Raw genomic sequence first — 26,986 nt, 5'->3', positions numbered from 1 at the left:
CGAGAGTAAGAGATGTCCATAAATCTTTGGTCCTCGAATAATAGCATTACTCCGCGGCGCGTATGATTTATTTCTGCGAAAGATTTATTGAATTTCTATACCCCTTGAACATTCATCTATGCTCGAAAACCGATTCCCTTCCCCTCAGCAACGCTTTTCAAGCTTCCCGTACTCTATTTTCCCCCTTTTCGATAGAGTGACTTGGGGAGCTTGACAGCTCGGAACCGCAGTCATCCCTTTTTAGCCCGGACCCGAGCCCGACGACCGATCAACAATCCTAGTTTAGTCGTTTCGCGGGATGGGATGAAGGGGTGGGGCAGGGGCGTGGAAGAGAGCTCCAGTGATATGATCTTCCCCTGTACCCGGCCCCACTACAGCCGTTTCTCGCTGTCCGGACTGATGCGTAGGGTGGTGTGTGGTCACATACGAAGATTTGAATTTACTATTGCTTCACATTTGCTACACGTGATCTAGTATTCAGCAATAGAACTAGTGGCTGTTGGCAGCTTTTGGTCGGTGTGCAGAACTGGATTAAAGCTTACAGTGTGGTTAGCTTCCCGCTCGCACGCCGTCCTCTTGAGCCTCCAAACACTGCTTTTGCTATTGTAAAAGAATCAATGACCAACCAGGTGAGCAATTCACAATACCCTCTTTTACTCATTTTTTTTTTTTTTTTTGATGTCCTCACACGCTGAGCTTAGGTGTAGCTGTACCCTCGAAATTGTCTTTCCGTACCATACGAGCATACAACGTTTATCAACTTAAGAAAAACCATTATTCCTATACCACGCGGCGTTGATCGACAAAATTGCACTGCTGGTTTCTTAATACTTATCTTGGGATATGCTTTTGTAACACGCGGATGTTATCTTTTCAGATCTTTTTGTTTGCTGCCTGAGAGTTTCGCGTCCTCCGACCAGGCATCAACCAATCGGTTTGGCCGGCTTGGCATCGAGCTCGTAAATCGTGTCTGGTCGTCGTGCGTCACGACAGATGAGTTACGACACTTAGAGCTAAGGAAAACCGACACCGTCCTGCCTTTGGGCTTCAGTCAAAAAAAACGTTTTCGATACATAAACCTAGCCGACCTCATAAACATCGTTCTACACAAAGCTGATTTGTGACAATAAAAGCAACGTTCATTACGCCCGGAACATTTAACAATGTGGCCGAAAAGCAACGGGAACATTGATGTTGAACTTGTTTGTGATTCGGATAAGGACAAATCTACTACAAATCGAACAACTGGGTCAAATTATACGTTAAAATACCAATTCGTGGTGTACCAATTAATTCATACACCTAATACTAGAAATTCGGTGTACGATTTGATCGCTATATAATTGAACGTCTATTCGGCGTAAAATGAAAACCACGGATACCAACTGGTTTTGATTATACAGATGTATTTCTACCCCCGTACAACAATTGAACAATACTATTTGACCGTGTGTGATTCACTGCACCATATGGCTATCCGAGGCGACAAGCGAGACAAATGTGGACCCTTTTCGACTACTTCGGAACCAGATCGGAAGGAAGATCACTCTTTGTATCTGTATGAGTTTGTCTGTGTGTGTGGGTGTGTGTGTGTGTGTAATGATTGAGCGCTATGTGTAACTGTGCTTTATTGAGCCTGGAAACTAAACAACTAAAGCCCGTTAAACGCTCGGTGACGCGATTCAGCAACAACGCAACCAACCCGTAAAATGAACCTTATTCGTTCCCTGTCACGCCACCGGATGCCAACGGATGCCCACCTGATGCGAGATGGGGAAGTGTCACAGATTTACGACAACCGAAACATCAAAGTAATGGTCCCGGTCCATTCCGGCGTGTGCGTGTGGCGGATCCGAGAGATAAATTCAATCAGGCCAAAAGTGCTTCCTGTTGCGGCTGCGGCAGCAATCGAAGCACATCGAGCACATACGCGCTCATGATTCTTCCTGAGAACCGCCGCCCTCCGAACAAATGGCCGCTTTTTTATCACATACAAACATAGCGAGGGTCGCCCAGGACACGGAAGTGAAGCGGTAGATAAAATCATGATATCTATTAAAACACAATAAAATAACATATTAGCATCATAAACATTTATGTAATCCGGCCATCCGGGACGACTTCGTTCTGGAAGCCGCCCGCGTAAGGAGTCATCCTCAGAACTCGCCGTTGTCGTCGGACGTTTTTGGGGTGCCCGCCGCTAAGGGAAGGTCGTCAATTACGCGCTCCTTGTGCTGCGTACCTTCGTACAGCAAAAGGGTCGTCGGTGTATGTGCTTGTGTACGTGTGTGCCTGCGTCGTGTGTCTCATGCTCGATGCTCGTTCCCTTTTTTTTTTTTTTTTTTTTTGAAGCCGGAGCCGGACAATCCGTGACATTTGTGGTCCGCACTAGCAACAATAAAAATAGCGCCTTAGGCTCAACCTCCTTCCCTGGGCAGCTTCTCGATGGTAGAAGATGGCGTGTGCCGCGTTGATCTCGTTATCCTTATTCCAGGATAATAATGGGGCGTTCTGAAGTGATATCGCCAGGGTGAAAGTTGGAGTCTTCGTCTGGAGTAGTGTTTGAGGGTTCCGATCACACTGGGCAGTGCTGCTGATGGAAAACTGATCGAGAAAGAGCGAAAGAGAGAGAGAGGGAGAGAGAGAGAGCGAGAGAGAGAGAGAGAGAGAGAGAGAGAGAAAGAGAGAGAGAAGAAAAGTGACAAGTAAACAGGAAATGACCGGAAAACCCGAGGACACCATTCAAAAAGACAAACAGGTGTAAATGAACTGAAACCGTAGGTGAAAGGGGTCGTGTTAAGTGAAGACACCATGCGAGAAAGCGAATCATAATAGCGTGACATTAAGTAGATAAAGAACTTAGGCAATTCTGTGTGCACTGAACGATAAACTAGGACATTGTGGACCGAACAGCGGAATGAAGCGAAGAGGAAGTGCAAAAAGGAGAAAGTGAAAGAAAAAAGGCAAAGGCAAGGCAGAGAGAGAGAGAGAGAGAGCGAAAGAGATAGTGAGAAAGCGAGAGAGAAAGATGGTGTAGGAATACGAAAACAAACCCCTGTGTGTGGCGCCAAGCCAACTACAACCTGTCAACCGATCCCAACGCTTCCGAATGGATGGCAAATTCTCTTTAACGATAATACTATTAAGGGTAGGTCACTTCTTCACTGGTACCGTTAAGTCCTGCCGCTCAGGCAAGCTGCAACACGAGAGAAAGATATTTTTTCCCAACCAATGCTCACCGCACCCTCCATGTTTTTGCTCCCATCCTAACTAGGCGCCGGTCGCTACGGGATATCTGGGGCTCCGATTTGAGCTGCTGCTGCTGCTCCTGCTGTGTGGTGTATTATTGCCCCGGCTCCCTCTCGACTCCTCTCTCTCTCTCTCTCTCTCTGACACACACACACTCTCTCTTGCCCTCCATCAACCGAATCCGCCCCTCTGCAACCCACCCCATTGGCCACCCTAATCTCCTAGAGGCATCTTTCATGCCTCTTTTAAAATCTCTACCTGCATTAACGGGCGGCCCCTGCACAGATAGCGCTCGGTCTCTTCACCCATCCCCCCCCCCCCCCCACCCTCCGCTGAATTGATCCTTATCTTAGGCAGCGGGGAGGTGGAAAGAGGGGAAAGCCATAGGCGTAGGATGGTACCCGACGCGCGCGCTCCCGACAGAAGGTCGGGCGGTGAATGCATGAGAGGTGTGTAAAAAGGCGATTTATGTCACTGCCGTCAGCTGGCCGCCGACCCGTTGCGAATGTTCCAATCGGTGATGGTGGTGCGGGTGTGTGCGGGTGTGTGTGTGCTGCTTTCTCTTTTCGGCAAAGTTTGCGCTATAAATCGTCGATTGCAAGCCGCAGTCGATAGATGGAATGGCGGGGGTCCGGGGCGAAGGAGGCGAATCTGCGCAAAAAGAAAATCCACTACACTGAAAAACGGAATAAAACGGACTCTTGAGGAGTCTGCGGCCCACTCCGTGTGGCAGCGCTGTAAAGAAACAGCGCCTGCAGGTACAGGTCGGCGTAGTCTGCGGAAGGCCAACCTGCTTCGGACTGCCGCCGGAGGGCCGTGCTTCTTATGATCGCAGTCGCTCTGCACCATCTTGAGCGCACGGCCGACCTAGGTGCTCGTACCCCGGCAGGAGGTGTTGATTCTTTAAAGAACAAGCTCGCCGCACTGGCGCAACAAAAATCGAGGGCCAAAAGACACAAAAAGACCAATATGCATGTACTACTTTTGACCACAAATAACGGAAGTTCGCTTGTAACTGAACAACTCTTTATTTATCCTTCTACATTCATTTCATCAACATCAACATTTCATTGCATTCATTCCATGACCATTCAGGAATTCATGGAAGGAATTCATGATGCACCACACCACGGTATAACCAAATAAATATGTCAACATGACCATGTTTTCTGACTTGTTTTGACGTGGTGTTTTCGGTTTCGGTATACCTGTAGCACGGTATTCACTCGGTTGATCGGTCGTTTCCAGGTCGTTTCCAGGTCGTACGGATAGATCCAAGTCTCTTCTCCGGTTGTGTGGCGTTTCATTTTGTCTGGATAATCGTAACGCTCACCGCGGCGCTGTTTTCCCATGAAATTGAGCTTTTTCGGAATCATTGACATTTTCGCGCTTTTGAGGTCCAAATGGTCAGTCAAAATGGATTCGACTGATCCTATCGACATTACAACAAGGGTCAGCTTCACTGTCGGACTGTCAATCGACGATTTTGGAGCACGAATTCTTTGGTTTTAGTGACATGTAGCTCATCGCTGGATGTTGATGGTCGTTTTCAACGCTTCATTTTAATCCAATAAGCGTATGTTTTCAAACAAAAATAAACCAGCTCATACCAGTACACCATAAACGACAACCGATTGGCGTAAATGAATTATCCATTTGATCTACGAAAGTCAATGTAATACGCTAACCCCTTTGTTAGTTGTTTCATCCAGCCGCAGTCCGCAGCTTTTTGACTGGCCACAACCTTATGTGGACCCAAAGGGAATGTCGAGAATTTTATGATGGACATAGCTGACCGTTCCCTGTTTCCCGTCGTTCCACCAGCGCCACCTCACCTCTGTGATTGCGGATTTCGCATTTTTCTCCCTCTCTCTTTCTCTCTCTTTTTCTTTTTTTTCTCTCTTGTTCCACTCTTTTCGTTACCACGCGCCACCACCCCCAATCCCCAACCCTCCACCGATTGAGCGACATTTGTCAGGACTCGGCTCAATATTGAAGGGCCGATTTGAAGGGCTTAATACCGCTATATTGTTGTGGGTTTTGTGGTTCGGGTAGTTGAAAGTCACACGATTCACCATAAACAAGGATGAATGCCGCCAGGTGACGGAGTTCGTACAAATATTGAAAGATTTTCTCTTCCCTCTTCCCGTCCGGTTTTCCAGGACCTACCGGGGCGGGGGGGGGGGGGGGGAAGTGTTTCGTTTCCTTTTTCCACCGGTCCAAACTGTTTTTTTTTATTCTTGTGGCTGTTCATTCTTGCTCACGGGGTTACGTTACATCCAAAATATGGATGAGTCGGCCATGGGTTCCAGATTTACTTCAGCACTGCATGCTTATAGTCAGATCAGGGACAATAATACCATACAAGTGGGAACGCTAAAATGTGAGGCCACATGCAATCTACCACCACGGATGTCTCTGTCTGTTCGTTGTCAATCCTTTTCTATGTTTTATGACGGACATTGTGGGGATTTTCTAAACAGTTCGCGTCTATCTTCTAAATTATTGTTCAACTTCTAACATCACAATTACTTTTTCATTCTAACTTCACAATTATTTCTTGGCCGCCCTGGCGCGAGGCAACCGAAAAACGCACAGCAAAGAATCAATTGCTCCAGGCCACCATAGCACAGTCGGCGACATTTTGTCTTTCGGCACCGAACCGAAACTACTCTTAGGCGCCTGGGAAGGTTCCTCCGCAAACTGCCTACTCCAAAGTCCGCACCATCACTTGGCACGGGCACTTGCTGAATCGCTCCCCGGGGAACAGTTTCGATTACTTGACTGGCGTTACGCAATGACAGGGACTGAACCGGCTCGTTCCCCAATCGCGTACCCGTACCGTAGCGAGAAGCCCAGCCCAGAACTCTACCTCTGGACGGTTTTCGAAAATAAGACGATTGCCGATACACGACACAAGGGCCCGGGCTCGGGGAAACCTACCAGGAATTAGATCCACTAGCCATAAGGCGAGAGGGGTTCACGAGAGTGAGTGAAAGACATTCTTTTCGACACTGCCCCCCTCGGTACAGGGCTACCTCCTACTGAAGGCATTTCTCGAATTCTTCACCCGCCTTCAGCTTTGGTTGGGCCATTCCTTTTCGGCAAAGGGATCCCAGGGACAGTGCAGGAAAAACCATAGGAAATCCTTCAAAAAACCACCGTTACCCATCAATGTCCATCCCACGGGACCGCTGGGGCGTAGGAGAAAGGCGAAAAACTCGAAGGACACAGGGACGCTCGCTGGGATGGGGTGTCACTGAATCCGGAAACCGGAACACGGTTCCTGCGGCACCCGGAGACATCTCGACGACGACCGACCGAATATGGCGCCGACCTCTTTCGCCGACTTCAGCCCACCCACCACCTGAGCTGCATCGTGCCTGGCCCGCCACTCTCTACCTAGCACGTGATATGATTATTTACGAGCGTCCATATAAGCGTCCAGCACCTAGGGTTTCGTGTAACCGCCCGGTACCCGGTGTCCCACCGGACCGGAAGCCATTTGGTCGAAGCTCGCTCGTAGACCGTTTGTCCGTTAGCCGGCACAAAACAATAGGCTAATGGCACCTCTTGGCGATCATCGCCGCCGCCTCCCCACTGCAACCCAAGGATGTGCCCAAGGTGGGGGAAAAATAAATCGGTCAACATCGGCACGCGGCTCGCTACCGATACGACCCTTTCCGGGCGCGAGGATGAGCGATGGTCACACATCCTGTGAAACATCCCAAAGCTTTCCCCAAGGTCTGGACTGGATCGCATGAGCCCGTGAACCTCATTCAGCGCGTAACAACGCTCGCCGTCGACGCCGCTGACGGAGCGGGCAACACACGGCGGCTCAGTGTTGCGGCGTAGTCATTTATTTTATTTCTTTTCATTATCGATAAATGGGAGGCTATTTGTACTCTGACGGAGGAAGATCCTAGGCCAATTGGTACTTCTGGATCTGGCCCGCTGCGAAGTAATGTCCCTTGTCGGGGTTAAATCGCGTTGCAGCGGTTCGTATCGTACCCCGCCTACATCTGTCACAGTGGCGAAATAATTGCCAGACCGACGGCTCGGTTGCTCCATAGGACGGGGCCCTTTTCTTCGCCAATTCTACGCCTTGAGACGTCCACAGAAGCAAAGCGCGCGCAATAGACACTAGAGACCAATCCAAAGGTAGAAGCCCATTTTTCCGCTCCAGAGTTACAATGGCCAAGGAAGATCGACCAACACGGTGTGTGTGGAATCAAATTGGAAAACTTTGCCGGTGAAGGGTTTCCAGTGCACATAATAGCCTGGCAGTCGGCAGTAGATACGCCTAAGTCCGTATCGCGCGCAATATGTTTCTAACAAATCGATTTGTATGTCGAGGACTCGCGGCGACCGCTGCTTGAGCTGATGATCTCCCGATCCCCCGAGGTGTAGCCGATCGTTTCCATCCGCCGAAGAGGCAGTTCAATCTGGGTCCAGTACCCACAAACTCAACACACACACACACGGAACGTCATCCATCAAATGCCTGTCCATCCCAGGTATATAGTACCTTCACCCATACGTGTCTACGTGCTCCTGTTGTCGATGCCATCGATCCTATCGGCCAACGGTTTAAAGTGTGACGTAACCCGACCAGTCGCAGCCGAACCTAGCCGGAACAAGCGGCATAGGCACAGGCATCGCCTGCATCCGCCAGGATCCGCGTAATGTGTTGCGCAGTGGTTTTGCGGCCAAATGATGGCGGCTGGCAATATTGATGGATGGGAGCTAGTTTGTCAAAATGTATTGACACGGGCCGCGGTGCGGTGTATGAGCAACCACCGCAACGCTTTGGGGCCTTCGTGTTTGGGGCCCTTTGATGTGTGGTGTGCGGTGAGCGCTGCGGTGCGCGATGCGATGCGTATCTTCAGCCGTTATTAGAAGGGAAGGCAACGGAAGAGTTGCCTGACGAAAAGGGAGCTGCGAAGCAGACTTTTGATGCTGTTTTGATTTATTGACCCTAATTTAACGGAAACAAACAGATCGTAACTCGCTTGATGTGCTTCCACACGCTCGCTCAACCTCGCCTCCCCCGACCGAGTGTAACGGGTCGCCTCCTTCAGGCCCTAGGCCCTACTTGTGGGGTTGTTTATTTACAGGCTGTGATTAGCGGGCTCGAAGTAGTTCAATTCGCTAGGGAGAGCAAGCGCCAAGCACCTAACCAGTCCGAAGAGTAAAGACTGGCGGTTATGTGGATACCAGACAACCCAGAATAAAAACCCCTACACCGCCTTCCAGGGAGTGGCACAGATTACCATCGTCAGGAATTTTGGGCCTTTGAGAACAATGACGCTACGTTAAGTCACACTTTAAACATATTAGTCCAAACTAGATCCTGGAACTATAGCTGACTTTCATTTACTATTATGGGAGAAGATGGTGCCTCTGCAAGCTAGTGCACCAATTCCTTTTCCTTTATCCATCATGCGCCACCTGCTCCTTTACACTTGCAACAACCTCCTAGACAATACTTGGGATTATCTTTAGATTTGACACAAATTTCAAAGTTTCATGTTTCCAGACATACTTTATACTTTTACTGTTTTGTTTTATACATAAATGTAATGAACGAACCTTTCGAATAAATGCTTAACCATCGAAAAATATTAAACCGTTTTTTGTTGTATAACCAAATGAAAAAGAGAACTCTAGATGGTACACCCTATACATCACCCGCGTAAATACTTGTATGTATAAAATTGTCATTACTTTTTGAACACACCTCGTACATGTTGTCCGTTTCCAGAACTTGGCCAACATCATCCCGTTTTCCCGAAGACCCGAGCCTACTAGACTAGTGTTTGACCTCCAAAAGCACCAGCTACAAAAATTCGATGCAGAATGCAACACTGGCCCTTTCGCTTGCTCGTTTCGTAATACAAAAGTCGCACCAACCCGTAGCCGAACCCGAAACACTTGGATGGATCTTGTGTTCTAAGGGGAAAATTCGTACCCATATGGCCAGACATAGGTGCATAATTCTAGGGGGGAAACCCCCTGTGAGAACGCTTTGCCTATATACGGTGACGGTGACCCCACGAGCTATTGGAGCTAACTTCACCGACAAACCGTCACTTGTAGCTCTACATGACAGGGCCAGTAACTAGGCCAAAAAATCTCACGTCGTTTCTGCAAAAAAAAAATCACGTCTTCGGAAGAGTACCACAGTCTAGCGTCTACCACAGTCTACCTCTACCAGAGTCTACCACAACCACCATCGGCACCATCAAAAGACAATTGATTTAATATGTTCGTTGGTGTAAACTGCGTAATAAAGTGATTTTGATGCAAATTTGCGATCGGTCTATCGAACAATTACTCACCCCATTTTACGTGCGCTTGTGTGTTTGTGTTTGTGCGTAAAGTGTTTGTGTGTGGGCAACCGTGGGAACCCCGTAACTCACATGGCAGACAAAATGGAGAAACGCTTCGGTAGCTTCGGAAACAGAACATAAACCGTCGTGAAAGCGAAGCATGGGAAGATGACATGATGGTGCGCCTGACGATCCGAGGTTGTCAATTTTATTGTCAGCGCCTTCGTCACGACAGTCGGCACGTAAAAAAAATTACAAGTTTTTCCTATCGGCGAACGGCCGCGGCTCTTTCTGGATCTACTTCGAGCATGCCCACCGACCATGAGCGGCCGCAAGAGCACGCGATAGGGAGTTAAAAAGCAGCATATAGGTGCGAGAGAATCGTCGATCAACAGGACTTTAGTTTCAACGCACGTACACATACACAGCGGTCTTATTCCGGCCGGCTCTAAGCACGGGGCCGTACACAGACACATCATATGCGCCATGATGGTTGCTACGGCCAAAGCCAATCGGAGTGTTGATAATTCTGACGTTAGCAGCCAGCCAAGTGCTCGCTCCGGGAGCGCAACCATTCGCCGCCTGGAATTTCGTTTCGGTTCTATGTTCCTTTCCCTACCCTAGGAATGACAAACGATTCGGAAGGACAAACGAAAGCCTCACTTTCCTCGACAACAGGACGACGCGCGGCTGATTGGGCGTCTTCTTGATTGACTTGATTTTTTCGTATATGGTAATAATTTTTATTACTTCCCCCCCGAAACAGGTGAAAAATGGCGGTCGAAGAAAGACCTGGCCGCTGCTGCTGCTGCTGCTCTGCAATTTTCGCTAATCGATTGTTAACGTGTGCTGCACGCATTTGGCCACGGGCCGGATAGGCTGACGCGGTGAAAAGTTGCTCCCTTGATTGTTATGCAAATGTTGCTTCATTTTTCTTCCTCCTCATCGCGAGCCGAAGAACGCCGCTCAAACCACCGCTTACAGACGAATAAACGTTAATGACGACGTTGTTTGATCGTGTGCTTGTTTGTTGATGCCCGCTGCCAGTTGTGGCGGTTGGCTTGACATTTAAAATGTTTTCGTTTCACTAGCACTCGGAACAGGAACGGCAGGAGAGGCCGGGGGACTTTCTTTAGCGAAAGTGAGGGATTGTTTGTTCTCCTCAAAAATACGCGCCCTGCGCCAACCCTCCTGACAAAGGAATCCGGAACGGAGCGAAAAAGTACCAAGCCGGTCGAGTCGAGTAGTTCGCTTCTACTCCATTTAACATTTTTTTACCACTTCCATCTCGAAAACGGGTGGCGCCTAAGCTGCTCACAACGGAAGCTCCTAGTGGAGCTTTTTTCCTGTTTCTAAAAGCTTCTGAGGCATGCATGTTTCTTATGGGCCCGTTAGCAGGCGACAGAATTAGCACAATGTACTTGTTTTTGGGGTACAGTCACGGTTCAGTCGTTGAACCGTGACTGAACTGGTTTATTTACACTTGCCAATCCGGCGAGCTTCGTACTGTCGTATGTTGATGTTTGAAAATAACAGCAAATGAACAGTGCACCCAGTGTTCGGTCGGAGAACACTACAGTAAACCGGCCGCTAGTATGCTGACTACACCAGCCACCACCATATACTACAGTGGCCAACAAGTAACGGGAATTTGCTTATAACTCAAACACTTTTTATTTATATTGTTTTGAATTCCGTAGTCCCCCCAGGATTCAGTACACTTGCGTCAAGGTTTTTTTACCCTGTTTTCAAAACATGTCGCAAGGTCTTCTTCCGGTATGGCCTTCAATGAATTCTTCGTTTCAGTTTTTATCTCGTCTATAGATAGCTTGCTCATCCGGAGCACGAGACGAGATCTATAGACGAGATCGCTCTAACATCTGATGCATCCTGCGCCATGCGTGATCGTCGATTGACAGTCCGAGATCTTGCTGAACTTGTTGGAATATCGACAGGATCAGTGGAAACCATTAATCGTTGGAGTGGCTTTTGACCCAAAGACGCTTTTTTTTAAGGGATATGAAATAAATGTGGAAGCATAAATAGAGAGCTTTTGAGTTGTGTGCAATCCCTGTTATGTTTTACCCACCGTAACAGAATTGACCAATGTGTGAAACATAATGTTAAAACCAAATCGCCGAGTGAACTGCACATTTAGTTCACTAATATAATCTATATATATAAAAGAGTACCGCGTTATTGTTATTCCTTTCAGAACTCAAGAACGGCTGAACCGATTTGGCTGAAAATTGGTGTGGAGGTAGCTTAGATCCAAGGGCCCCAGATAGGATACTTTTTATAATCCGATCGCGTCACAATGAAGCCACAATACGCACAATGTGTTTTTTTTCATATGCAACGGGACAGACAGAGCACGCAACAGCAAACAATTGTTGGCTTCTCTTTCTCGCTGATGCAAGGTCCCCCCGCCCCCTTTCCCCATCCAAATAAGGTCGCCGCGATCTCTTCCACTGAGGCGGCATCGACAAACGATAGACAGAGAGCGAAACAGCAAGCAATTGTCTCTCTCTTGCGTATGCTTACACTCTCTCTCACGAACGCCGAATAGTTTGGCAAATTGTCAGCGAGTAAGAGAGCTTCCAGTTATTCTCGCGATTGTGAGCAATTGTTTAGCGACAAAGGCCAGAATTCTCGCAGTTCGACAATTCGACGGCTCTCATATCTCCTTTCATCCTTCGCGTCGTAAAAAAATTAACGTGCGTGGAAATAATATTGAATACATTATTTTTAAGCACTTTCTTATTTCGATGAGTAATTTTAATCGTAGGGAAACATTTATCAGTAAGTATTTACTTAAAAATAGTGAAATTGTACCGTACAATGGTACACTACAATGGTCCATTGTCCGTACCGTGTCCAACCATTGTACCGTACCGTGTTTCATTTGAGATGGGTTCGAATGTTTGGATTTTTGTTTGTTTGGGAAAAGTAATGAAGGGTTAAATTCGTGTCAATTCCAGAAATCCTGATCTTGAGATAAATGAGGAGATACCAGCTAACAATTAGGAATGCCAGCGCCAAATCGTGAACTGAATGACGTATATAATCGAGATGTTTGGCGCATGTTGCGAGATGTTTTGGACGGGCAATGATTTTACTGTCCTGAAATTTCCGCCAAACACTGCCAGTAATTCCAAGATCAGCTGACGAAATGAAGTGCTTCTCTTCTTATTGGACAACGACCGTTGAACGGTTTTAGCCTGCACCAACCAGCGACAATGTTAATCTCTGATACTCTTTCTAAACGTTCGTTTTTACGGGCCGGGTTGTTAGTCCCGCGCCAACCCCCCTGGAACGCCGGAATCGGGAATCGAACCCATGGCCAGCTGCGATACAGGGACGAGCGTTACCGACTGCTCCTATCACCGGGGGCCCATTGCCTCTGGGGCGAAACAGAGTTCGCCGGGCCTGCTAGTAATTTTATATATAATTTCATAATTTCATTTCATTATAATTTCATCAATGCTGTAGTTACGAGTCGTTGGGCGGGGGGCTTGACAACCTCCATTAAGATGGAGGTTGTCAAGGCTTCACACCAGGATCTTAATCCTGACGATGAATCCTGGCGCCCCTAGGAAAGTGTGGAAAGCTCTACCAAAAACGAAATTGGGCGAAAGGCTTACATATGTTGCTTTTACTCTCTTTCTCTCTCTTTCTCTCTCATTCTTTCCTTCTCTCTCGCCGGGTTAGTTCTTCTTCCTTACACCCGTTTGCTCCACTGCCACTGTGCCGGGATTTCGGTTGCATTCGCAGTAGACAGTTACTGTTTGACTTACTAGATACACTTGCCGGCTGATTAGCTTGCATTCCACTTTTGTCCCTGGGCGTTCACAGTTCACATGCAACACCATCCATTGTAGTGGGCACACCGGAGGAACTCGCCCACTCTCCCTAGACGTTCCCGTTGAAATATAAGTTCGATACTAAATAAACAATCAGTTGACCGGCTTAAACCGGCTTAAATAGACCGTTTCATCATGTCTGAGAACGATTTTAAATGAACGCCAACAATTAGAAACAAGTTCCATTTGTTCAGTTTTTAACGCTCTGTTATCTTACTTAACAGTACGTTTTAACAAAATTACATTCCTGTTAACCGTTTGCCAATGATCGAACTTTTGAACGAACACTACGCATTCGCTTTTGCACAGACCGATTTCCGATCATTTGCGGCACTTTCTTCCAATTTTTGGCGAATATTTCAATGGCGTTGGTTGACTTTACATGTTTTCTCGAGCATGCCTAGGTAAGTGCCCAAAAAGTTTCGATCGGTCTTGTCTGTGGACAGTTTACTGGTCAAATTTGCAATAAGTTTCATCGTCCATGATGACGCAAACTCGTTTGTCGATGGACGGTACTCACAGTTGATCCCACCTTTTTAGCCACATCTCGGACGGAGGTACGGTCGATCGGACGGTCATGTGGAGAGAGTAATGATCTGTCAAAATCGTGCTTAGACATAATGAAACGGTCTATATTTTACAAACGAGTGCTTTTTCTGACGTCACAACGTCATCGTCACTCTTGCAGCTACGTGGGGCAGTTATTAATACAATGTTGCAAATCTGAGAACGATGCCAATTGCACATCGCATAGCAGCCCACATTAACGGCCTCAGTGGCACCCAGCGACTCCAGCATCAACAAATTCATGGCTATAACCACCACCTTTTGCCATGCCGTGCCACACCAACTACACTATGCAGCTTATGCTCTGTGGTACAGTACAACATAACCACCAGTCTTCAGCAAGCCATCGAAATTGGAGACGGCGAGACGACGAGCGTGGCGATGAGCAAGCATGTTTGTTCATCAACCATAAAATTAATCTACAGTCGTCGTCGTCGTCGCAGTCCTCGCAGGATTAATGACCACCCATAGCCAATTGGGAAGGTGCGGATGGCGTAGCCGCTTCTCGCATATATCGCAGACTCGGATATAAAAATATAAAATGATAAACAAAAGTCAAAAGAACGAGAGAAGCGGGCCGAACAGGCGTCCGGCGTGGGATGGAAAGGGGCTAATATTGGACCCTTCCCCTTTATTGGCCCCTTTCAATCCTACGCTTCAGACATTTAATAAATTAGTGGGTCAACGAGTGGGGGGAGGGATCGAAGAGACGGCATATGATTTATGCGCACTATACACACGTCCCTATCCGGCTTTCAAGATAGTTTGGAAGGTTGGCTGAACAATGCTCGACCAGGGTCCTTATACTAACCACACACACACACACATACATACTACACACCAACACATGTGTGCACATATGAATAACTCAAGTAGTCCGTCCCTCGACCTGGGCACCGCTGTGAGGTTTCGGTTAGGTGCAATAAAATTTTATTGATCTCGCTGGCACCTCACCGGCTCAGCCTCAGTCTCAGGCCACCGCACCGTTTCGCACCGCATAGCGTTTTCTGGTTTTATCGACGTTTAATAGATTGACGACAGCTTCACACATCGTCTAGCAAGTCGTAAACCGCCCTAGAAGCCCTCCACCCAAAAGGCGTGATTTTTTTATGGTGGCTGTGCGCGCAAAGCAAAACGAATACAATCGGTAACCGGTTATGTTCCGATTTGCTCATGACTCGGCCACGAGGGATGGGATGGCCCGCCCTGTAGCCTTGTCGATTCGCCTTGGGAACCTCTTGTTGGCTAACTAGCCGGCTTCAGGAGCTCTCGGAGCTCGGCTATGCTATCCACTCAAGGACTGCTATTTGACGGACAGCTCAACTCTTCAGCGCGGTGCTTAGGGTGCGACTTCTTCTAAATGGCTAAACAAACACCGATAACTTGTATAACCGATAGCTTATACAATGGCAGATAATACACGTACCTAAGCGGGACATAAGCCCAAGAGGGACGTAACCCGACATAAGCCTTACTTTTCCCTCACAGCACTCGTGACCTGACCGTGGACGGAGAGGCGTACGACAATGTCCCGGTGCTGGTCAGTACGCCCCGGTCGCCTTTTCGGGCACGTGTCACACCCTGTCGACTGGCCTATCTCCAACCCCCCTCCAGAAATGGGATTTCTCGTGCCTTAAAGACAATACTGCCGGTTCGGTGAAAGATTTTCCGGGAGCACTGCGGCCTACGGCCCTACGGTGAATCCTAATCAACAGGACCATTCAGGGCCGGGGCTCGTGCTAATGCGCGGAGGAGCGTGTTCATTTTCTTCCAATCCACTCCCACCCGATTCCCGATCCGATCTAGCGACGGCCGAAACCGGACTGGCGGCGGCTTCCGGCGTTGTAGGAGGTTGCCCGCATCTCACACCACTCACCGTGACTCACACACTCACATTCGGCCAGGGATGAGGACAATCGAATTAATGAATAATTTAATTCTCGTTTTTGTGGAGCCTTCGCCCAGAGCAGCCACAAAGCAGCAGTGGATGATGCTTCAGGTCCCTGAGTGCTTGACTTGCTAACAGCGCGCACTCGTGACCGTTCGGCACATCCCGAGGTTACGGATGTTGCCTGATCGGCTCTTGCAGCCTCCGTTGGGTTCCGTTCCGTTTGCGAAGCGTAAAAGGACCAAACGCGAGAGACTACACCACCCGGGCGACGGGGGGGGGGGGGTGGCAGTGGCGTTTCGTGGGAGGGAGTTACGGAGCAGGATTTACATTTGCAGCTCAAACCGCACCACACACACCCGAGCTACCCGGGTAAGGGTGAGACGGTCACCTATCTTAGCCTCGTCGGGCGGGTACCCGGGACGGAAACGGTTGATAACGATGGGGATGATGACATCGGCATCCCGCCACTCGCCCACCGTCGGTTGAAATAATTTTAATGCATATTTATGAAAGTACGGCTGAAGAGTTTCAATAGGCACCGGACTGTATAATGGGCATGGGAAGGGATGATAAGGGATGAAAGTGCAGGTGAAAAGGACCCATAACCCGACCCCGACCCCAAGGGTAAACCGTGAATCCTAGCCCCCGGCCGCCCCCCCCCCCCCCCTCTTGTTTCCTGGTGATCCTACTTCCGTTCGACGGCACACAACCTGGTGCAACCGGGGGCGGCCGGCAGAAGAGTTAAAAGTCAGGGTGGCGGCGTATATATTAAAGATGCGACTCGATTTTCGGTTGGATCAAACCGCTTCGATTTAAATTCCTTCATTCCTTTCCGATCGGTATCACACGGGTGTTACGGCTCGCGCCAGTATCACCGGTTACGACTCCGGTCCTACCGCAAACTGTGCCCCACACCGAGGTACTCTAAACTGACGTCGCCAAATCATGTGTTGTGTCCTGCTGCCCGAGTAGAGTGCCCGAAAAAAGAGTCGCCTGAAATAAAACAACTCACCCCAGCACCCAATCCCCGTCGTGGTAACACATGGGCTGATTAGACCTGAGCGTAACACATAAACGGCGCAGTAGTAACGTTAAAATTAGCCCAGTTAAAATTGAGTGATATTCTACTCATAAGTTTGTGAGTTACTGTGCTAAGAGTGGCACTAGTTACTTTTGTTATTTTCTAAACAATTAATTTAACATGCAGGCAAGCAAGTGGCTTGAAAAGTGTGAACAGGTCTTCGCTCCCTCCCTCAGAAACAACAATAAAACGTTGGTTTCGTTCATCTCTTCTTTGCCGGCACCAGAGACGATGTTAATCTCTGTTACTTTCTGTAACGGTGCGTTTTTACGAGCACAGTTGTTGGCCTCGCGTCAACCACCCTGTCTCGTCCACGCGGATCCACGCCTGCACGACTCGCGTCGCCTGGCTGGATCCGCTCCTCTACGTATTCGATGTGGGATCATCCATGATCAGATGGTGATGCAGTGGATGCTAATTCTCAAACAGGTAAACAACCCCGTCGTCGACGTTGACCCCTCCCTGTGGCAGCTGATGACGAGCACCTCCGTCTTTTCGCTTTCGCGCGACACAGATAAAGTTTGCCTCCATCGTCAGCCAAGCCTACTCTCCGCACGTCCTCTGGTAGTGTAAGTTACAGGTCCTCGTCGTACATCACATTCCAGAAACGGCGGTTCACCAAGACCGGCGCAACGCTTGCCGTGACGGCACTCCGCAAAAAATGTGTGCCCAAAACGTTTCATGTGTATCAATGATCCTTTAGAAAAGCTAAAATAAATTATGTAATCGTCCCAGTCCCTTCCTTTAAGATTGCAAAAAGATATAATCATTGTTTTAACTGAATTTGGGTAAACTTAAATATATTTTTCTCCCTTGTACTAGGGTGTTCATTAAGTTTTGCGGGTCGATACCAGAGGGCGCTGCTACGGGCCTGATTTTTTTTTGTGATATTGGTACACTCTTCAAATGATCGTATGTGAAGTTTCATTTAAATCGGTCGCTTAATTTTTTTTTTACAAGCCATGTAGTATTGACGTGTCACAGTATTTTTTGCAATGGAAAAAATCAAGTATCGTGAAGTGATTTAATTTCTATTTTTGAAAGGTTTAAAGGCAAAGGAAAATTATGAACGAATGTTGAAAGTGTATAAGGACTCTTCACCTTTAATTAGGTTGTTAAAAAGGGGGTTTCTGAGTTTAAACGTGGTCGTAGTAGCCTTTAAGACGATCCATGTCAAAAACGTAAAAAAACAGACACAACATCGGAAATCGTAAAAAAAATACAGAATATCGTTTTCGAAAATCGTCAAATCACTGATAGAAATTAATTACAAGACCTAGCCAACTCATTGAACAGTATAACTAATATTTTGACTAAAGTTTTGAGTTCGAGAAAGCTGTTTGCACAATGGGTGCCGCATTTGCTACAAACGAATTCGAATGCATCTTTCTTGACAACATTTAAAGCGTTTTCGATAGGATAAAGTGGATTTTGTGCATTGAATCAACACTAGGGATGAGATTTGGGTCTATCATCATGATCCTGAATCAAAACAAGAGTCCAAAGAGTGGTTTGAACCGTTTTCTTCGGTTCCGAAACGAGTTCGTCCAGAAATTGTCTAAAAAGATGTTAGCATCAGTTTTGTACGATGCGAATGGAATTTTGTTAGCAGATTACTTGTAAATTGATAAAACAATAAATTTTGATTATTTTTGTAACATTTTAGACCAACTGGAAGAGAAAATTCGTGAAAAAAGACCCTGTTTGAAGAAGAAAAACATCCTCTTCCATCAGGGCAATGCACTGTGTCACAAGAGCATTTAGAAAATGGTAAAAATCCATGAATTAAAGTCCAAATTGTTGGAGTATCCACCGGATTCATTAGATTTGGCCCCTGACGACTTCCATTAGTGTTCAGACCTAACAAAAATCATGCGTGAAAAGCGTTTTCCATCAAATGATGACGTCATAACAGTTGTACAATATGAAAAAGACACGTCGATACTAAATGGCCTGTAAAAAAAAAATTAAGTGACCGATTGAAATGAAATTTTACATACCTTCATTTGAAGAGTGTACCAATATCACAAAAAAAAAATCAGGTCCGTAGCAGCGCCCTCTGGTATCGACCCGCAAAACTTAATGAACACCCTAGTACTTCATAAAATCTTCTGTTTGTTGCTGTTTTGTTGAAATAAACTTTGTTCCGCTAGGCACTGTATATTTTCAAACGGCTGTGCCAGTAGACGAGATTAAATCAAATTATCATTTGGAAATTATAAGATTCTAAAACTAACATCTTTAGAACGAGTTTAGAAAAGTACATTCAGATATTACCATGCGTATGGTAAGCTAAAAATATATTAAGACAGTGAACTTAATTTTGCGTACCAACGTGCATCAGTATAAAGCGAAAAAGTCATGAATACGAAACGAAAAGCAGCTTTTTTGAATCTATCTAAAACTATTTATTATAAGGCATAACAAAAGCAAAATGACTAACTGTCCGTGCTTTCCTCATCTTTAGTGCCACGGTGCAGAACCACATTTTCAGGCAACTGAGCCGTTTTGATCATTCAATTCATTCATTGTCAAGATAATCATTTTTTCAACTGAAAAGAAAGTTTTTTTTGTGTAGTTAATAATGATAGTTTATAATTAACGTGTTTCCTGTTTTTTTTTCAAGTGTTTAACTAATATAAACCATTTTTGAGAGCCAAACATTTTTTTTTGCTTGTTATCGTGTACACCTGGGAGAAATTGGTGGTGGATTGATTTTTTGATTCATTTGCAAATGTTCCATGGCTTGTCCAAATTCTAAAAGCCTTTTTTCCTTTTTTCAACCTCGTTCTAAAAGCCTTTTTTTCATTATGACATCCCGTACAATAGTTATCTAGACTATTTCACCTCGCTGTGTATTGATCGTTTATTGTACCTGTTCTAAACGGTATATAACTAACTATATTGTTCGACCAATCGATCAGTACCACCACAGTGTTGCGGCTAGCACTTAACAAAACGGAGCGATCCGTTTCTCCGGTACAAGTGCAGTTCGGCACATTCTGTGTCAATTTTTTTAAGGTTCGTTTCTGCGGGTTTTCAGTCTTAGACCGTACTTAGATGTTAATGTTAAAGATGTTAAATAACGTCCGACAATTTACAGACATTTTCCGACAATATACAGACAACCATATGTTTTTGAACGAATTACACGTGCTTTTAACAAAACAAAGTTCATCAGCTTTCATCAAACCACGTGTTTCGAAAAGAAAACGTTGTTCTTTCTTTTCTTTCCCATTCTCGAAGGAAACAGTTAAAATGAAACAATGTCTTTCCTTTCAACTTCGGAACGGAAAGAAACTACACCGCGTGAATAGTAGAACCGCAAAAATCGTAGAATACTACTGTGTAAATGTACTCATAACCTGCACTCTTTAATATAGGTATGTGTCGGTTAGCGTTTCTTGTGCTGTTAGTAACGACCTTCACAGCAGAAAACGGAACGTTCGCCCGTGGATCGTCCAGTGCGTGCGGTACACAAGAGTTTCAGTGTGCAAATGGAGCGTGCATTCCACAGGCCGGTCGGTGTAACGATAGCAGGGACTGTTCGGATGGAAGCGATGAGTCTGAATGTGGTAAGTGTAACTTTTCGTCGCTTGTCATTTAAAGACCACGTGCTTTTTTCCACAAGCCAAGAAGTAGGTTAGAATGAAGCACACCTTTACATTATCATAGAAAGAGCTTGTTTTTTTTTGGGGCTGATCGAATGTTAGGAAAATCGAACGAGGGAACGAGGGGTCACTGATTGGAGAATTTGAAATCCAAAACCTAACAACATATTTATGGGTACATGTACATCTTTCGTTCTTAGATTATTTTCTTTGTCGTGGACCGTTTTGGTACAAGTGCAAACAAGATGCAACCTGCATAAGTGCCTCCAGCCGTTGCGACAGGCACCGTGACTGTGCTCACGGTGACGACGAGGAAAACTGTGAGCACTATGAGGTGCCTCACACTCCCATGCTGTGTGGTAGTTCCGAGTTTACTTGCACGGATAAAATGTGCATTCCAGCTGACCTCGTTTGCGATGGAATCGAGCATTGCCTCGACAGTTCCGACGAAACGATTGGATGTATCGATATTGAAAACAAATGTACCGGGTTTCTGTGCCGCAACAAACACTGTCTGCACACAAGCAGCTGGGTGTGTGATGGAATGAACGATTGCGGGGACGGATCCGACGAAGAGCACTGCCTTAAAGAATGCACTCTTGAGCATCATAAATTCGAGTGTGGCAACAATCATACGTGCATCGCGTTGGAAAAGGTTTGCGATGGAACAGATGATTGCGGTGATAACAGCGACGAAGCCTCTGGATGTAGTTCGAGCTCGTGTGTACATTTGAAGTGTGCGGAGAACAACTGCAAGGTTATGCCGAACGGTGACGCAGTTTGTGTGTGTAAAGCTGGATATACGTTCAACAACGCAACTGGACAGTGTGAGGATATCAACGAATGCGACCGATACGGTTTGTGCACACAGGGATGCATCAACACTCCCGGTTCGTTTCGTTGCACCTGTATCCAGCAGTTTAATCTTCGACGAGATAACCGATCCTGCGAACTGACGGACGGATCCGAAGCCCTCATGCTGTACACTTCACAGCGGTCCGTCGGCGCTCTGTATCTAACGTCGTTGCATCAGTACTACGTGGCGAAGGATCTGTCCCAGGTCATTGGCGTCAGCTATGATGGGCAGCACGTGTACTGGACCGATATTGCACACAAGACCGAATCCATAGAGCGTTCTCAAGAAGACGGCAGTAAACGTGAGCTGCTGCTAACAGCCGGACTTATTTCACCGGAGGACATTGCGTTGGACTGGCTCACCGGAAACATATACTTTAGCGATAGCGGACAAATGCATATTGCCGTCTGCTCCAATGATGGGTTTTTCTGTAAGGCACTAATACAAGAAAAGCTGCATAAACCGCGCGGTATTGCACTGTTGCCGCAAAACGGTTCACTGTACTACAGCGACTGGGGCGACAAGGCATGCATTGCCAAAGCCAGAATGGACGGTAGTGAACAGACGATCCTGATCACTGATGGAATTCATTGGCCGAACGGACTGACACTGGACTGGCCGAACGAGCGTTTGTATTGGATTGACGCGAAAATGAAGCGTATCGAAAGCGTGCGGTTCGACGGACGCGAGCGTGTTGTGGTGATATCCGACGTCTTGAAGCACCCTTTTTCGGTGACTCTTTTCAATGATCGTATTTATTGGTCCGATTGGGACACAAACAGCGTACAGTCGTGCGATAAGTTCACCGGAAAAAATCGTCGAACGATGGTGCATGATCGTATGATCTTTGGTAAGTGCGTTCAACTAAAAACCAATGTTAATGTTTATGGCTCTTTGTGGGCATTGATAGCATCCACTCCTTTTCTCAACCTTTAGATGTACACATTTATCACTCAAGCATGCAACCAAAAACAAGTCATCCTTGTTTGAATCACACATGCTCCCACTTGTGCTTGTTAACATCCAACACCAGCTACACCTGTGCATGCCCTTACGGGATGGTTATACAGCGCGACGCACAAACTTGTCAGTATACAACCAAGCGCCAAACATTGCTCTTAGGTGTGGGAAACTATCTAGTCTCCTTGAAGCATCACTCGTTTGGGCGCCATGAAGCGGCAAAGGGGGAACCACTACAGCTCACTATCAGTTGCTTAGCGTTTAATAGCCTTACCGGAGAAGTTCTGATTGCCGACAACGTACAAAAGGCAATTTTTGCAGTAAATATGGAACGCTGGTCATCGCGCAAAGTGGTCAGCTCTGGGATCGGGCGGATCTCAGCAATGGCTTTCGACGGGCTCAGCAACGCATTGTACTGGTCTGACGCTGAAAGATCAACTATTGAGATATATAGTTTGCAAAACCACTACCGATCTATCATTCAGCACTTTCTAGGCCACGATGCTCCAATAGCACTAGCACTTATTCCGGAAATCGGAAAAATGTTTGTTGCCTTACGCTCAAACGTCGCGCCCTGGCACACACATGTCGACCGTTTAGAAATGACAGGCCGCGAGCTGCACACGCACGTGATTGAGGACGGGCTCGGCAGTAACGGCACGATAAGCTTTTGCGTCGATCACGATCTACGGGCCGTTTTCATGAGCGATATGGGCAGTGGCCGCATCGACGTAATAAGCTACGATGGTGACACGAGACATCTGTTCAGAGACTATTTACGGCTCCCGGTATCGCTGACTATTGTGGGAGATGAACTGTTCTGGACAGGCTACCAGTCGCAACGCATGTACTGGTCGGATAAGCATAATATTGGGGCAACGAAAAAAATCACTATTCCGTTGCCGTTTGGGATGCATGCTCCGGATGAAATTCCAATCACCGTGACAAGTCCGGCACAGCGTCCGGACCACCCTTGCCAGCAGAGGAATGCGGGTTGCTCGCACATTTGTGTTGCTACAGGACTCTTCACGAGTGCGTGTGTTTGTCCCACTGGAATGGTGTTCAATTCCTCTCACAACCGACAGTGCGTTGATGCTGCGGAATGCGAATTCAAGTGCGACTCAGGTGAATGCTTATCGGCTAGCAAACGTTGTAATGGACAGCGCGATTGTCCGGATGGCTCTGATGAACAAAATTGTGGTCAAAGCAAAACCAGGATTGCCATTGCTTGTCATCGGGGTGAATTTCAATGCACCGACGGTGGTAAATGTATCCCGATGAAGCAACGATGCGACAATACCAACAATTGCGAAGATGCATCAGACGAGCAACATTGTGAGGGCTACTTAGGCCATCATGATTGCCGAGATTCGCAGTTCACTTGCAGAAACGGACTTTGCATTGATATCACTGGGCGCTGTGACGGATATGCCGACTGCATTGATGGTTCGGACGAGTTCGAATGCACTAGAACGTCGAGCAAGAACGATTCAGCAACTTCCTGCGATGCCGACTTATTCCGCTGCAACAATGGTCAATGTATTTCGAAATATTGGGAATGTGATGGAACCCCAGAGTGTGCTGATGGTTCTGACGAGCACGAGAAATGTAACTTAAACGATACATGCCATGATGGCTACACCAAATGCGCCGTAGGATTCTGTATAGCAAACGAAATGCTTTGCGATGGAAACGACGACTGTGGCGATGGATCCGACGAGGAAAATTGCAGCCCAGACCACATTACACTGTGCGATGAGTTGGAGAGGAAAAACTCAACCGTTTTTTACTGCAACAATCCAAAATATTGTTTCGACATCAGCGTACGTTGCAACGGTTCTGCAGAGTGTCCCCAGGGAGAGGACGAAGCAGACTGCTCGAAATGTGGTCCTCACGACTTTGAGTGCAACAATGGACAGTGCATTCGAGATGAATGGCGTTGCGATAAAGAAATTGATTGCAACGATGGCTCGGATGAGGTCAACTGCACAGAATCACTTCGATCTTCGTTAAGTCAACCAATTTCTTGTGGTACTAATACGTTCGAGTGCAAACCCGGAGAATGTATTGCTATTTCGAAGCTATGTGATGGCGTAGATGATTGTTCCAACGGTCAAGACGAGAAAGGTAGTTGCGATGCAGCATGCCTCGGAGGGTTAGGCCCATGTGACCAAGTATGCCGCAAAACACCCTCTGGATCCGTATGTAGTTGTCACGAAGGATTTGAGCTAACTGGGGATAGGAAAAAATGTGTAGATATCAACGAATGTGTGATAGGTAAACCTTGTGCACAGGTTTGTACAAACATCCAAGGGTCTTATCGTTGCTTTTGCTACGATGGTTATATGTTAAAATCGGACAAGACAACGTGCAAAGCCACCGGAGCAAGTTACTACTTGCTATACGCGAGGTTCGATCAAATACGAAAGCTTACAGTCAACCCCCCCACTATTCAAACGATTTTAAATGCAAATAGTAGTAGAATTACTTCGATGGACATAAGCGTTCGGAGTAAGAAGCTTTTCTTCACAACCGAAAATATTCCGGCGATCTTCCAATTGGATTTGGAAACACATAAAATTCATATGCTTTCAGATATTGGAAAACCGGAAAAAGTGGCTGTTGATTGGATCACCAACAACGTTTACCTTATTGATAAAAGCGAACCATCGATAAAGGTATGCAATTTGGAACGTGGAGTTTGTGCACGGCTTGTATCATTTATGCGGCAACACTTCTTGAAAGCCTTATGTGTTGATCCCGTAAACAAGTACATGTTCTACTCAGTGTTATTTTCTTGGATCTTCGAAGAACCACATTCGATCATATATAGAGCAAATTTAGACGGCACGTTGAGACAAATTGTTGCTAAGGACAATGGTCTAGTTTCTACTCTGGCAGTGGATCCCAACAGTAAAACACTATACTTTACCGATCTGAGCAAAAATACCCTAAACCGCGTAAGCTATGATGGTAAAGAACTAGCGGTTCTTGTGCGTAACCAACCGCATATGATTAATAACCCAGTAGCTATGTACTTATATGAAAACCATGCCATTATCGTGAATCGAGCTTGGGCGGCATTGAGCGATTGTCAGTTATTTGGAGAGTACAAGTGTCAGCGGTTCAATGTAAACGTACCAACGACCCAACACATACTATTCGTACAAGAGGCTCAACAACCTGTGGTCGAAAACTTTTGTGATCAAAAGCGATCCGAGTGTACTCACCTATGCATTCCTTCGCAACATGAAGGGATCTGTGTATGCCACAATGGGCAAGCGATATTGGCAGGAGATAGGTGTCCAGATTCTTTAAAAGATGGTATGGCATCAGAAACAATATATCACCATGACCATGGAAATACTTTGCCTGTAAGTGAAACTCCCAACAACCAGCAATCTAACAGTTTCCACTTCAAGTTATTGAAAACAATGTTAATTATTGCATTTTCTGTAGCACTATGTGGTCTAGTGTACTATATAAGGCGAAGACGAGCAGGTAATGAGTTTGATGTTAGAATACACTTCAATAACACTGAGCTGACCCAAATCGATAAGGATAAAACCGAGGAATTCAATATGCGGCCTGTATTTAAAGAGACAGTAACCCTAAACGAAATAACATTTCTTCCTAACAGAGCAACGTACAGACAAGAACCGTACGAATTAGAGTCGTGCGAATCAGAACCGAACGATTTAACAATTCATGCAGAAACCTTTAGTAGTGATGAAGAGTGTGAGCATTGTGGTTTGAACGATCTATGCAAAGGATTGGGCGAAGATAAGATAAATTTGTTGCCTTAATCATCATATCGTTCATTATTCATATCGTTAATCATTTCGTTCGTTGTATCGTTAAACAAGGCCTTATTTTAGTACACAATAAGATGTCCGCGATGCGCGAGAATTTGTATAAAAATGTCTAAAATTTACAGAAAACATGGATCAAATCCAGCACATTCGTAAGTGTGACATTATTAAGCATAATTGTAAAATGTGTACTATTTTTTTGTATCTTTGATTAGCAATATATTTTGCATTTCACACATCAGGTCTGGTTTATTATGCGCCTTTTTGTACCGTTCATTTCATTTTCAAATACTCAAATAAACATCAATAATGAAAATTTTGTTATTTTTCCTGCTTTGTCTTTTATTATCTTTTAAGACGGTCAGAGCCAAAATTTCAGCAATTTGTATTTTGAATTAAATAATCTATATCTGTTTACTTCCGATAAAACGCCTTGGTTTCCAAGTAACCGGCAGGGTTCGAAGTGTCGTCTGGATCGACACCGATGAAACGCTGGGCAGATATGATTTAGCTATAGATGGTATTAGCTATTTAGGTATTGCTTGGGACATACTTTTCTAATATTTTTAGGTATAGATGGCCATTTAGGTCCCGTAGAATTGAAATGTATGATATTTGTACCGAACGTTTAACTTCAGCGGTTCAACTCGTGTTTCAGCGGTTCAACTCGACAGATTAAATACGGCCCGGTCCGTTCTTTTAAAATAAAAAAAAGCGCGGCAGACGTTACTTCGAAGCTCATAAATTCGTCAAAATACAAGATT

At 46.2% G+C, this 26,986-nt stretch overlaps 2 protein-coding genes across 2 annotated transcripts in view; one reads left to right on the top strand and one right to left on the bottom strand.

Moving 5' to 3' along the window:
- The window catches only part of LOC128270926 (protein stunted), a 239,195-nt gene that overhangs the window by 210,956 nt on the left and 1,253 nt on the right, over positions 1–26,986 (bottom strand). The gene's annotated exons all lie outside the window — the stretch shown is intronic.
- Positions 20,369–26,798, top strand: LOC128277991 (putative vitellogenin receptor). The gene is made up of 4 exons (XM_053016616.1): positions 20,369–20,558; positions 20,795–22,300; positions 22,387–26,000; positions 26,793–26,798. The coding sequence occupies exons 1-4, from the start codon at positions 20,369–20,371 to the stop codon at positions 26,796–26,798; spliced, it is 5,316 nt and encodes a 1,771-aa protein (XP_052872576.1).

Source organism: Anopheles cruzii, chromosome X (assembly GCF_943734635.1).
Source record: "Anopheles cruzii chromosome X, idAnoCruzAS_RS32_06, whole genome shotgun sequence".
In the NCBI taxonomy this organism is placed as follows: Eukaryota; Metazoa; Arthropoda; class Insecta; order Diptera; family Culicidae; genus Anopheles; species Anopheles cruzii.
This window is presented reverse-complemented; position numbering and strand designations above follow the sequence as displayed.

Coding starts and splice junctions, on each gene's coding strand:
- LOC128277991 (XM_053016616.1), top strand. CDS start 20,369: ATGTGTCGGTTAGCGTTTCTTGTGCTGTTAGTAACGACCTTCACAGCA. Junction 20,559..20,794: donor AAGCGATGAGTCTGAATGTG/GTAAGTGTAACT, acceptor TTTCGTTCTTAG/ATTATTTTCTTTGTCGTGGA. Junction 22,301..22,386: donor GCATGATCGTATGATCTTTG/GTAAGTGCGTTC, acceptor CTCAACCTTTAG/ATGTACACATTTATCACTCA.